The sequence below is a fragment of the Macaca mulatta genome, chromosome 5, assembly GCF_049350105.2.
Source record: "Macaca mulatta isolate MMU2019108-1 chromosome 5, T2T-MMU8v2.0, whole genome shotgun sequence".
In the NCBI taxonomy this organism is placed as follows: domain Eukaryota; kingdom Metazoa; phylum Chordata; class Mammalia; order Primates; family Cercopithecidae; genus Macaca; species Macaca mulatta.
This window is the reverse complement of record NC_133410.1, coordinates 48,587,329-48,600,888: the sequence shown is the minus strand read 5'-3', so window position 1 is coordinate 48,600,888 and position 13,560 is coordinate 48,587,329. Positions and strand designations below refer to the sequence as shown.

At 36.8% G+C, this 13,560-nt stretch overlaps 1 protein-coding gene across 3 annotated transcripts in view; it reads right to left on the bottom strand.

Annotated features, from left to right (window-relative positions):
• Window positions 1-13,560, bottom strand: part of CWH43 (cell wall biogenesis 43 C-terminal homolog) — a 125,495-nt gene that overhangs the window by 11,675 nt on the left and 100,260 nt on the right. The window contains exon 16 of one of the 3 annotated variants that reach the window (XM_078003398.1): window positions 6,226-6,355. The exons of the other annotated variants lie outside the window; for them this stretch is intronic. Coding sequence (XP_077859524.1) covers window positions 6,259-6,355 — 97 coding nt within the window. The 3' untranslated portion in view covers window positions 6,226-6,258. Of the gene's footprint in view, window positions 1-6,225; window positions 6,356-13,560 lie in introns of those variants that run through there. 3 annotated transcript variants of the gene reach the window in all.

Genomic DNA, 13,560 nt, shown 5'->3' with positions numbered 1-13,560 from the left:
TGTATCTCAAAATAATACAAGCTATTTATGACAAACCTACAGCCAATATCATACTGAATTGTCAGAAACTCGAAGTATTCCCTTTGAAAACTGGCACCAGTCAGGGATGCTCTCTCTCACCACTCCTATTCAACATAGTGTTGGAAGTTTGGACTAGGACAATCAGGCAAGAGAAAGAAATAAAGGGTATTCAATTAGGAAAAGAAGAAGTCAAATTGTCCCTGTTTGCAGATGACATGATTGTATATTTAGAAAACCCCATTGTCAGCCCAAAATCTCCTAAGCTGATAAGCAACTTCAGCAAAGTCTCAGGACACAAATTCCATGTCCAAAAATCACAAGCATTCTTATACACCAGTAACAGACAAACAGAGAGCCAAATCATTAATGAACTCCCATTCACAATAGCTTCAAAAAGAATAAAATACCTAAGAATCCAACTGAAAAGGGATGTAAAGGACCTCTTCAAGGAGAACTACAAACCACTGCTCAGTGAAATAAAAGAGGACACAAACAAATGGAAGAACATACCATGCTCATGGATAGGAAGAATTAATATCGTGAAAATGGCCATACTGGCCAAGGTAATTTATAGGTTCAATGCCATCCCCATTAAGCTACCAATGACATTCTTTACAGAATTGGAAAAAACTGCTTTAAAGTTCATATGGAACCAAAAAAGAGTCCAGGTTGTCAAGACAATCCTAAGCCAAAAGAACAAAGCTGGAGGCATCATGCTACCTGACTTCAAACTATACTACAAGGCTACCCTGACCAAAACAGCATGGTACTGGTACCAGAACAGAGATATACACCAATGGAACCGAACAGAACCCTCAGAAATAATACCACACATCTACAGCCATCTGATCTTTGACAAACCTGACAAAAACAAGAAATGGGAAAAGGATTCCCTATTTAATAAATGATGTTGGGAAAATTGGCTAGCCTTAAGTGGAAAGCTGAAATTGGATGCTTTCCTTACGCCTTATATGAAAATTAATTCAAGATGGATTAGAGACTTAAATGTTAGACCTAAAACCATAAAAACCCTAGAAGAAAACCTAGGTAATACCATTCAGGACATAGGCATGGACAAGGACTTCATGTCTAAAACACCAAAAGCAATGGCAACAAGAGCCAAAATTGACAAATGGGATCTAATTAAACTAACGAGCTTCTGCACAGCAAAAGAAACTACCGTCAGAGTTAACAGGCAACCTACAGAATGGGAGGGAATTTTTGCAAATTACTCATCTGACAAAGGGCTAATATCCAGAACCTATAAAGAACTCAATCAAATTTACAAGAAAAAGACAAACAACCCCATTGAAAAGTGGGCAAAGGATATGAACAGACATTTCTCAAAAGAAGACATTCACACAGCCAACAGACACATGAAAAAAATGCTCATCATCACTCTCCATCAGAGAAATGTGAATCAAAACCACAGTGAGATACCATCTCACACCAGTTAGAATGACAATCATTTAAAAATCAGGAAACAACAGGTGCTGGAGAGGATGTGGAGAAATAGGAACACTTTTACACTCTTGATGGGACTGTAAGCCAGTTGAACCATTCTGGAAAACAGTGTAGCGATTCCTCAAGGATCTAGAACTGGAAATACCATTTGACCAAGCCATCTCATTATTGGGGATATACCCAAAGGATTTTAAGTCGTGCTGTTATAAAGACACATGCACACGTATGTTTATTGCGGCACTATTCACAACAGCAAAGACTTGGAATCAACCCAAATGTCCATCAGTGACAGACTGGATTAAGAAAATGTGGCACATATACACCATAGAATACTATGCAGTCATAAAAAAGCATGAGTTCGTGTCCTTTGTAGGGACTTGGATGCAGCTGGAAACCATCATTCTCAGTAAACTATCACAAGTACAGAAAACCAAATACCACATGTTCTCACCAATAGGTGGGAATTGAACAATGAGATCACTTGGATACAGGAAGGGGAATATCGCACACTGGGTCCTATTGTGTGGAGGGGGAAGGGGGGAGACATAGCATTAGGAGATATACGTAATGTAAATGATGAGTTATTGGGTGCAGTACACCAACATGGCACATGTATACATATGTAACAAACCTGCATGTTGTGCACATGTACCCTAGAACTTAAAGTATTAAAAAAAGGTAAACACAGTATTTTGACATAAAAAATAAAATTAGAAAAATGCTGTGATACCACTCTGTGATATGTGGATTCATCTCACAGAGTTGAACCTTTCTTTTGATTCACCCTGTTGAAAATACTCTGTATAGATTCTGCAAGTGGACATTTTGGAGACAATTGAAGCGTCTGTGGAAGAAACAAATATCCTATGGAAAACAGCAAGATGGAAGCTATCTGTGATACCAATTTGAGATGTGTAGCTTCACCTTGCAGAGTTAAATCTATTTTTTGATTCAGCATGTTGGAAACACTCTGTAGAATCTGCAAAGGAATATTTTAGTGTCCACTGAATCCTACAAGGAAAAACTGAATACCCATAATAAAAACTAAAAAGAAGTTGTCAGTGAAACTTCTTGTTGTGTGGATTCATCTCATATAGCAAAACTTTCCTTTTGATTCAGTAGCTTGGAAATACTCTTTTTGTAGAATCTGGAAATGGACATTTAGGAGACCATTGAGTCCTGTAACACTCTTTTTATAGAATCTGCAAAGGGACATTACAGAGCCCATTGAGGCCTATAAGGAAAAACTGAATATCCCCAGATAAAAAATAGAAAGAAGTTATCTGTGAAACTGCTTTGCTATGTGCGGATTCGTCTCAGAGTGCTAAACCTTTCTTTTCCTTCAGCAGATTGGAAGCACTCTTTTTGTAGAATCTGCAAAGGGATAATTTGGAGCCTATTGAAGCCTACACGAACAAAATGAAATGTCCTACGATAAAAAATGGAAACAAGCTATCTGTAAAACAGCTTTGTAATGTGTGGATTCATCTCAAAAAGCTAAAATTTTATTTTGATTCTGCATGTTGGAAACACTCTTTTCGTAGAATCTGCAAAGAGACATTTCAGATCCCATTGTGGACTATAGGTAAGTACTGAATATTCTATGATAAAAACAGGAAATAAGCTATCTGTGAAAGCAATTGGTGACATGTGGATTCATCTGAAATAGCTAAATCTTTCTTTAGAATCAGCAGGTGAGATTCTTTTTGTGTGATATGCTAAGAGAAATTTTAGAGGCCGTTAAGGCCTGTAGAAAAAATAAATAAATAAATATCCTGTAATAAAAACTGGAAAGAAGCTTTCAGTAAAACAACTTTGTGATGTGTGGATTCATCTGAAAAAGTGAAATATTTCTTTTTATTCAGCAAGTTGGAAACGCTCTTTTTGTACAATCTGCAAAGAGACATTTCAGAGACCATTGAGTACTATAGGGAAAAACAGGATATCCTGAAACACAAATGAGAAAGGAGCTATCTGTGAAACTGATTTGTGATATGTGGATTTGTCTCACGGAGTTAAACCTTTCCTTTGATTCAGCAGGTTAGAAATACTCTTTGTGTAGAATCTGTGAAAAGTCATTTCAAAGCCCATTGAGTCGTATAACACTCCTTTTGTAAAATCTGCCAAAGGAGAATTCAGAGCCCATTGAGGCCTACAGGGAAAATCAAAATATCCCACAATAAAAACTAGAAAGAAGCTACCTGTGAAATCGCTTTGCTATGTGTCTGTTCATCTTACAAAGCTAAACTTTACTTATACTTCAGCAGGTTGGAAGCATTTTTTTTTTTTAGAATTTGCTAAGGGATATTTCCCTGTCCAATGAGGTCTATAGAAAAAAACAAACAAACATTCCATGATGAAAACTAGAAAGAAGGTATCTGTGAAACTGCTTTGCAACATATGAATTCATCTCACAGAGTAAAACGTTTGTTTTGATTTAGCAGGTTGGAAACACTCTTTTTGTGGAATCTGTGATGGGACATTTCGGAGCCCATTGAGGCCTATAAAAAGAGACACTGAATATCCCATGATAAAAACTAGAAGAAGCTACCTGTGAATCTGCTTTCCTATGTGTGGATTCATGTCACAGAATTAAACCTTTCTTTTGATTCAGCAGATTGGAAAGACTCTTGTTATAGAATCTACTAAGGGACATTTCAGAGCCCATATAGGAATATAAGGGAAATCTGAATGTTCTGTGACAAAAAGTAGAAAGAACCTATCCGAGAAACTGCTTTGTGATGTGTAGATTCATCTCATACAGTTAACCCTTGTCTTTTATTCAGCAGTTTGGAAACATTTTTCTTGTAGAACTTGTGAAAAGCCATTTTAAAACCCATTGGGGCCTATTGGGAAAAAAACAAATTTCTTGTGATATAAAATAGCAAGAAGCTATCTGTGATAACTATTTGTGATACGTAGATACATCTCACAGAGATAAACCTTTCTTTATCCTCAACACGATGTAAAAGTAGAATCTGCAAAGGGACATTTCAAAGCCCATTGAGACCTATAGAAATAAACCAACTATCCCGCAATAAAAACTAGTAAGAAGCCGTCTGTCAAATCCCATTGTGATATGCGATTTCATCTCATAGAGTTAAACCCGTTTTTTTATTCACAAGTTGAAAGCACTCTTTCTGTAGAATCTGCAAAGGGACATTTCAGAGCCCATTGAGGCCTATAAGCAAAAACTGAATATTCCATAATAGAAACTAGAAAGAAGCTATCTGTGAGACTGCTTTGCTATTGTGGATTTATCTTAGAGTGCTAAAGCTTTCTTTTGATTCAGCAGATTGGAAACATTCTATTTGTAGAATCTGCGGAGGGACAATTTGGGGCCCATTGAGGCATGTAAAAAAAAATCCCATGATAAAAAATGGAAAACAAGTTATCTGTGAAACTGCTTTGCGATGTGTGAATTCATCTCAAAGAGCTAAATCATTCTTTTGATTCAGCAGGTTGGAAACACTTGTTTTATAGAATCTGCAAAGGTACATTTCAGAGCCCATTGAGACCTATAGGGAATAACTGGTTATTCCATGATAAAAACACGAAAAATGCTATCTGTGAAACCACTTGGCAACGTGTGTATTCATCTCAAAGAGCTAAAGGTTTCTGTAGAATCAATAGAGTGGATACACGTTTTTGGCAAAAAGTGCAAAGGGACTTTTCAGAGCCCATTGAGGTCTGTAGGGAAAAACCAAATATCCCATGATAAAATCTAGAAAGAAGGTATCTGTAAACCAATTTGCGATGCATGGATTCATCTCATTAAGCTAAATCTTTCTTTTTTCTTTTAGCAGGTTGGAAATACTCTTTTTGTACATTCTATGAAGGGACACTCCAGAGTCAGTTGATTCCTACAAGGAAAAACTAAATATCCCTCCATAAAAATGAGAAAGAAGCTATGGGTGAAACTGCTTTGTGATGTGTGGATTCACTGCACAGAGTTAAAACTTATCTTTCATTCAGCAGGTGGGAAACACTTTTTTTGTAGAATCTACGAAGGAACATTTCAGAGCTCATTGAGGCCTATAGGGAAAAACTGAATATCTGGTGATAAAAACTAGAGTGAAGCTATCTCTGAAACCATTCTGTGATGTGTGGATTCTTGTCACAAAGGAAAACCTTTCGTTTTTTTCTTCAGATTGGGCGCACTCTTCTTGTAGAATCTTCAATGAAAGATTTCAGAGCCCATTGAGTCCAATAAGGAAGAATTGAATATCCTGCAATAAAAACTAGAAAGACGCTATCTGTCAAACTGCTTTATGAAGTGTGGATTCATCTCACAGATTTAAACCTTCCTTTTGATTCAGCAGGTTGGAAACACTCTTTTTGCAGACTGTTCGACGGGATATTTCATAGCCCATTGGGATATAGAGGGAAAACTGAATACCCTGCAATACATACTAGAAAGAAAATATCTGTGAAACCACTTTGCAACGTGTGGATTCATCTCAGGTGGGAAACACTCTTTCTGTAGAATCTGCGAAGGAATTTTGCAGAGCCCATTTAAGACTATAGAGAAAATAATAGTATCTCATGATAAAAACTAGAAAGAAGTGATCTGTGAGAGCACTCTGTGATGTGTGGGTTTATCTCACAGGGTTAAATTTTTCTTTTGATTCAGCAGGTTGGATACACTCTTTTTGTAGAATCTGCAAAGAGACATATCATAGTCCTTAGAATCCATAGAAAATAACAGAATATCTTGCAATAAAAAATAGACAGATGCTATTTGTGAATTGATTTGTGATAAGTTTATTCATCTCACAGGGTTAATCCTCTCTTTTGATTCAGCATGCTGGAAACACTCTTTTTGTAGAATCTGCGAATCAGCATGTTGAAAACATTCTTTTTGTAGAATCTGCAAAAGGACATTTCAGAGTTCATGGACACCTATGAAGAAAAACTGAATATTTCATGATAAATATGAGAAAGAAGCTATCTGTGATACTGTTTGCAATGTGTGGATTCATCTCACATAGGTAAACTTTTTTTTTGATTCAGCAGTTAGAAACACTGTTTGTTTAGAAGTGGTGGAGTGATATTTTGGAGTTCATTGAGATCTATGGGTAAAAATGGAATATCCCATGATAAAATGAGAAAGAAACTTTATGTGAAACCACTTTGTGATATGTGGATTCATCTCACAGAGTTAATTCTGTCTTTTGATTCATCAGGTAACAAACACTCTTTTTGTAGAATCTGTGAAGGAACATTTCAGAGTCCAGTGAGGTCAATAGTAAAAAACCGAATATCCTGTGATTGAGGACTGTGGGGACCAAACAAACATAGCTATAAAAACTAGAGAGATGCTACCTGTGAAACTCCTTTGCGATGTTTAGATTAACCTCACAGAGCTAAACCTTTCTTTTGAATCAGCAGGTTAAAAACACTCTTTGTAGAATCTGCAAAGGGACATTTCAGAGCCTATTGAGGCTTAAAGAGAAAAACAGAATATCCTGTGATAAAAACGTCAAGGAAGCTGTCCATGAAACCACAGTAGGATATGTAGATTCATCTCACAGAACTACATCTTTCTTTTGTTTAAACGGTTTGGAAACACTATTTTGTAAAATCTGTGAAGGGATAATTTGGAGCCCATTGAGGCTTATATGGAAAAACTGAATTCCCTGTGATAAAAATGAGAAAGAACTTTCTGTGATGTGTGGATTCATCTCAGAAAGTTAAACACTTCTTTTTATTCAGGAGTTTGCATTTGCTCTTTTTCTAAAATCTGCAAAGCAAAAATTCAGAGCTCACTGAGGCCTACTGGGAATAACCAAATATTCCATGAAAAAAAAAAAAACTAGAAAGAAGGTATCTGTGAATTGCTTTGTGATATGTGCATGCATTTCACAGAGTTAAACATTTTCTTTGATTCAGCAGGTTGGAAATAATCTTTACGCAGAATCTGTGAAGAGCTATTTCAAAGTTCATTGAGGCCTTTAGACAAAAAACTGAATATCCTGTGATAAAAACTAGAAAGAAGCTATCTGTGAAACCACTTTGTGATGTTTGGATTCATCTCACAGAGCTAAATCTTTCTTTTCTTTCAGTAGGTTGGTAATACTCTTTGTATAGAATCTGTGAAGAGACACTTTGGTGCCCAGTAAGGCCTATAGGGAAAAATCGAATATCTGGCAATAGCATCTAGAATGAAGTTATCTGTAAAACAATTTTGTGATGTGTGGATTTATCTCACAGAGTAAAATCGTCTATGTAATTTAGTAGATTGTAAACACTCTTTTTGTAAAATCTGCAAAGGGACATTTTGGAGCCCATTGAGGGCTGCTGGAAAAAGTGGAATATCCTGCCATAAACATTACAAAGAAGCTATCAGTGAAACCACTTTGTGATGTGTGGATTCATCTCAGTGTTTAACTATTCTTTTGATTCAGCAGGAATCAAAACTATTCTTTTGATTCAGAAAGAGTGTTTCCTCTTTCTTTATGGAATCTGCAGTGAAATATTTCACCACTGATTGAGGCTTATAGGAAAAATTGGAATATCCCACGATAAAAACTTGAAAGACCATATCTGTGAAACCACTATGTGATGTGTGGATTCCTCTCACAGAGCTAAAACTTTCTTTTACCTCAGAATGTTGGCAAAACTCTATTTGTACAATCTGCAAAAATATATTTCAGACCCCATTGAGACCTATAAGGGAAAGCCAAATATCCTGTGATAAAAACTAGAAAGAAGCCACTGGTGAAACAACTTTGTGATGTGTGTGTTCCTTGCACAGAGTTAAATCTTCTTTTTTATTCAGGAGGGTGGAAACACTCCTCATATAGAATATGCGAAGATACAAGTCTGAGTCCATTTGGGCCTAGAGGGAAAAAGTGAATATCCCACAATAAAAACCAGAAAGAAGCTATCTGTGAAACCACTTTACAATGCATGGATTCATCTCATATAGTTAATCCTTTGTTTTAATTTTGCAGGTTGGAAATACTTTCTGTAGAATATGCAAAGGGATATTTCAGAGCATATTGAAGCCTACAGAGATAAAAAGAGCATCCCACAGTAAAAACTGGAAAAATGTTATCTGTGAAACTGCTTTACATTGTTTGCATTCATCTCACAGAGTTAAACCATTCTTTTGATTCAGCAATTGGAAAAACTCTTTGTATAAAATCTGTGAATAGTCATTTCAGAGTCCACTGAGGCCTGTAGGAAAACTAACAAACAGAAAGGACATCCACACCAAAACCCCATCTGTACGTCACCATCATCAAAGACCAAACAAAGGTAGATAAAACCACAAATATGGGGAGAAACCAGAGCAGAAAAGCTGAAAATTCTAAAAATCAGAGTGCCTCTTCTCCTCCAAAGGAATGCAGCTCCTCGCCAGCAATGGAACAAATCTGGACGGAGAATGACTTTGACGAGTTCACAGAAGAAGGCTTCAGAAGATCAGTAATAGCAAACTTCTCTGAGCTAAAGGAGGATGTTCGAATCCATCACAAAGAAGCTAAAAACCTTGAAAAAAGATTAGATGAATGCCTAACTAGAATAAACAGTGTAGAGACCTTAAATGATCAAATGGAGCTGAAAACCATGGCATGAGAACTGCATGACGCATGCCCTAGCTTCAGTAGCCAATTTGATCAAGTGGAAGAAAGGCTATCAGTGATAGAAGATCAAATGAATGAAATGAAGCAAGAAGAGAAGTTTAGAGAAAAAAGAGTAAAAAGAAACAAACAAAGCCTCCAAGAAATATGGGGCTATATGAAAAGAACAAATCTACATCTTATTGGTGTACATGACAGTGATGGGGAGAAAGGAAGAAAGTTGGAAAACATTCTTCAGGATATTGTCCAGGAGAACTTCCAGAACCTAGCAAGTCAGGCCAACATTCAAATTCAGGAAATACAGAAAACGTCACAAAGACATTCCTCGAGAAGAGCAACTCCAAGACACACAATTTTCAGACTCACCAAAGTCGAAATGAAGGAAAAAATGTTAAGGGCAGCCAAAGAGAAAGGTCAGGTTATCCACAAAGGGAAGCCCATCAGACTAAGAGCAGATCTCTCGGCAGAAATTCTACAAGCCAGAAAAGAGTGGGGGCCAATATTCAACATTCTTAAAGAAAAAAATTTTCAACCCAGAATTTCATATCCAGTCAAACTAAGCTTCATTAGTGAAGGAGAAATAAAACCCTTTACAGACGTACAAATGCTGAGAGATCTTGTCACCACCAGGCCTGCTTTACAAGAGCTCCTGAAGGAAGCTCTAAACATGGAAAGGAAAAACCGGTACCAGCCACTGCAAAAGCATGCCAAATTGTAAAGACCATCAGTGCTAGGAAGAAATTACATCAACTAATGAGCAAAATAACCAGCTAACATCATAATGACAGGATCATATTCACGCATAACAATATTAACCTCAATTGTAAATGGGCTAAATGCTCCAATTAAAAAACACAGACTGACAAATTAGATAGAGTCAAGACCCATCAGTGTGCTGTATTCAGGAGACCCATCTCACATGAAGAGACACATATAGGATCAAAATAAAGGGACAGAGGAAGATGTACCAAGCAAATGGAAAGCAAAAAAAAGCAAGGGTTGCAATCCTAGTCTCTGATAAAACAGACTTTAACAAACGAAGATGAAAAGAGACAAAGAAGGCCATTACATAATGGTAAAGGGTTCAATTCAACAAGAAGAGCTAACTATCCTAAATATATATGCACCCAATACAGGAGCACCCAGATTCATAATGCAAGCCCTTAGAGACCTAAAAAGAAACTTAGACTCCCCAATAAAATTGGGAAACTTTAACTCTCCACTATCAACATTAGACAGATCAACAAGACACAAAGTTTACAAGGATATCCGCAGATTGAATGCAACCCTGTACCAAGAGAACCTAATAGACATCTACAGAACTCTCCACCCCAAAACAACAGAATATACATTCTTCTCAGCACCACATTGCACTTATTCCAAAATTGACCACATAAATAGAAGTAAAGCACTCCACAGCAAATGTACAAGAACAGAAATTATAACAAACTGTCTCTCAGACCACAGTGCAATCAGACTAGAACTCAGGACTAAGAAACTCAATCAAAACCGCTCAACTATATGGAAACTGAACAACCTGCTCCTGAATGACTACTGGGTACATAAAGAAATGAAGGCTGAAATAAAGATGTTCTTTGAAACCAATGAGAACAAAGATACAACATACCAGAATCTCTGGGACACATTTAAAGCAGTGTGTAGAGGGAAATTTATAGCACTAAATGCCCACAAGAGAATGCAGGAAAGTTCTAAATTTGATACCCTAACTTCACAATGAAAAGAACTAGAGAAGCAAAAGCAAACACATTCAAAAGCTAGCAGAAGGCAAGAAATAACTAAGATCACAGCAGAACTGAAGGAGACAGAGACACAAAAAAAATCCTTGAAAAAATCAATGAATCCAGGAGCTAGCATTTTGAAAAGATCAACAAAATTGATAGACCATTGGCAAGACAAATAAAGAAAAAAGAGAGAAGAATCAAATAGATGCAATAAAAAATGATAAAGGGGATATCACCACCGACCCCACAGAAATACAAACTACCATCAGAAAATAGTATAAACTCCTCTACTCAAACACACCAGAACAACTAGAAGAAATAAATTCCTGTACACATATACTCTCCCAAAACTAAACCAGGAAGAAGTTGAATCCCTGAATAGACCAATAACAGGCTCTGAAATTGAGGCAATAATTAATAGCCTACCAACCAAAACAAGTACAGGACCAGATAGATTCACAGCCAAATTCTACCAGAGGTACAAAGAAGAGCTGGTACTATTCATTCTGAAACTAATCCAATGAATAGAAAAAAAGGGAAACCTCCCTAACTCATTTTATGAAGCCCGGATCATCCTAATACCAAAGCCTGGCAGAGACACAACAAAAAAAGAGAATTTTAGAACAATATCCCCGATGAACATCAATGCAAAAATTCTCAGTAAAATACTGGCAAACAGAATCCAGCAGCACATCAAAAAGCTTATCACCATGATCAACTTGGCTTCATCCCTGGGATGCAAGGATGCTTCAACATACACAAATCAATAAATGTAATCCATCATATAAACAGAAGCAAAGACAAAAACCACGTGATTATCTCAATAGCTGCAGAAAAGACCTTTGACAAAATTCAACAGCGCTTCATTCTAAGAACTCTCAATAAACAAAGTATTGATGGGACGTATCTCAAAATGATAAGAGCTATTTATGACAAACCAACAGCCAATATCTTACTGAATGCGCAAACCTGGGAGCATTCCCTTTGAAAACTGGCACACGGCAGGAATGCGGTTTCCTTTCTCACCACTCCTATTCAACATAGTGTTGGAAGTTCTGGCCAGGGCAATCAGGCAGGAAAAAGAAATAAAGTGTATTCAATTAGAAAAAGAGGAATTCAAATTGTCCCTGTTTGCAGATGACATGATTGTATATTTAGAAAACCCCATCATCTCAGCCCCAAATCTCCTTAAGCTGATAAGCAACATCAGCAGTCTCAGGATACAAAATCAATGTGCAAAAATCACAAGCATTCTTACACACCAGTAGCAGACAAACAGAGAGCCAAATCATGAGTGAACTCCCATTCATAATTGCTTCAAAGAGAATAAAATACCTAGGAATCCAACTTACAGGGGATGTGAAAGACCTCTTCAGGGAGAACTACAAACCACTGCTCAAAGAAATAGAAGAGGACACTAACAAATGGAAGAACATTCTATGCTAATGGATAGGAAAAATCAATATTGTGAAAATGGCCATGCTGCGAAGGTAATTTATAGATTCAATGCCATCCTCATCAAGCTAACAATGACTTCCTTCACAGAATTGGAAAACTACTTTAAAGTTCATATGGAACTAAAAAAGAGCACGCATTGCCAAGACAATCCTAAGCCAAAAGAACAAAGCTGAAGGGATCACGCTACAAGACTTCAAACTCTACTACAAAGCTACCATAACCAAAACAGCGTGGTACTGGTACCAAAACAGAGATATAGACAAATGGAACAGAACAGAAGTCTCAGAAATAATACCACATATCTACAACCATCTTTGACAAACCTGACAAAAACAAGAAATGGGGGAAGAATTTTCATTTAATAAATGCTGCTGGGAAAACCAGCTAGCCATATATAGAAAGCCGAAACTGGATCCCTTCCTTACACCTTACGCAAAAATTAATTAAAGATGGATTAAAACTTAAATTGTTAGTCCAAAAACCATAAAAACCCTAGAAGAAAACCTAGGCAATACCATTCAGAACATAGGCATGGGCAAGGACTTCACGACTAAAGCACCAAAAGCAATGGCAACAAAAGCCAAAATTGACAAATGGTATCTAATTAAACTAAAGAGCTTCTGCACAGCAAAAGAAACTACCACCAGAGTGAACAGGCAACCTATAGAATGGGAGAAAATTTCTACAATCTACCCATTTGGCAAATGGTTAATATCCAGAATCTACAAAAAGCTTAAACAAATTTACAAGAAAAAATCAAACAACACCATCAAAAAGTGGGCAAAGGATATGAACAGACACTTCTCAAAGAAGACATTTATGCAGCCAACAGACACACGAAAAAATGCTCATCATCACTAGCCATCAGAGAAATGCAAATCAAAACCACAATTAGATACCATCTCACACCAGTTAGAATGGTGATCATTAAAAACTCAGGAAACAACAGGTGCTGGAGAGAATGTGGAGAAATAGGAACATTTTCATACTGTTGGTGGGACTATTAACTATTTCAACCTTTGTGGAAGACAGTGTGGAATCCAGTTCTAGATTCCTCAAGGATCTAGAACTAGAAATACCATTTGACCCAGCCATCCCATTATTGGGTATATACCCAAAAGATTATAAATCATGCTGCTATAAAGACACATGCACACTTATGTTTATTGTGGTACTATTCACAATAGCAAAGACTTGGAACCAACCCAAATGTCTATCAATGATAGACTGCATTAAGAAAACGTAGCACATATACACCATAGAATACTATGCAGCCATAAAAAAGGATG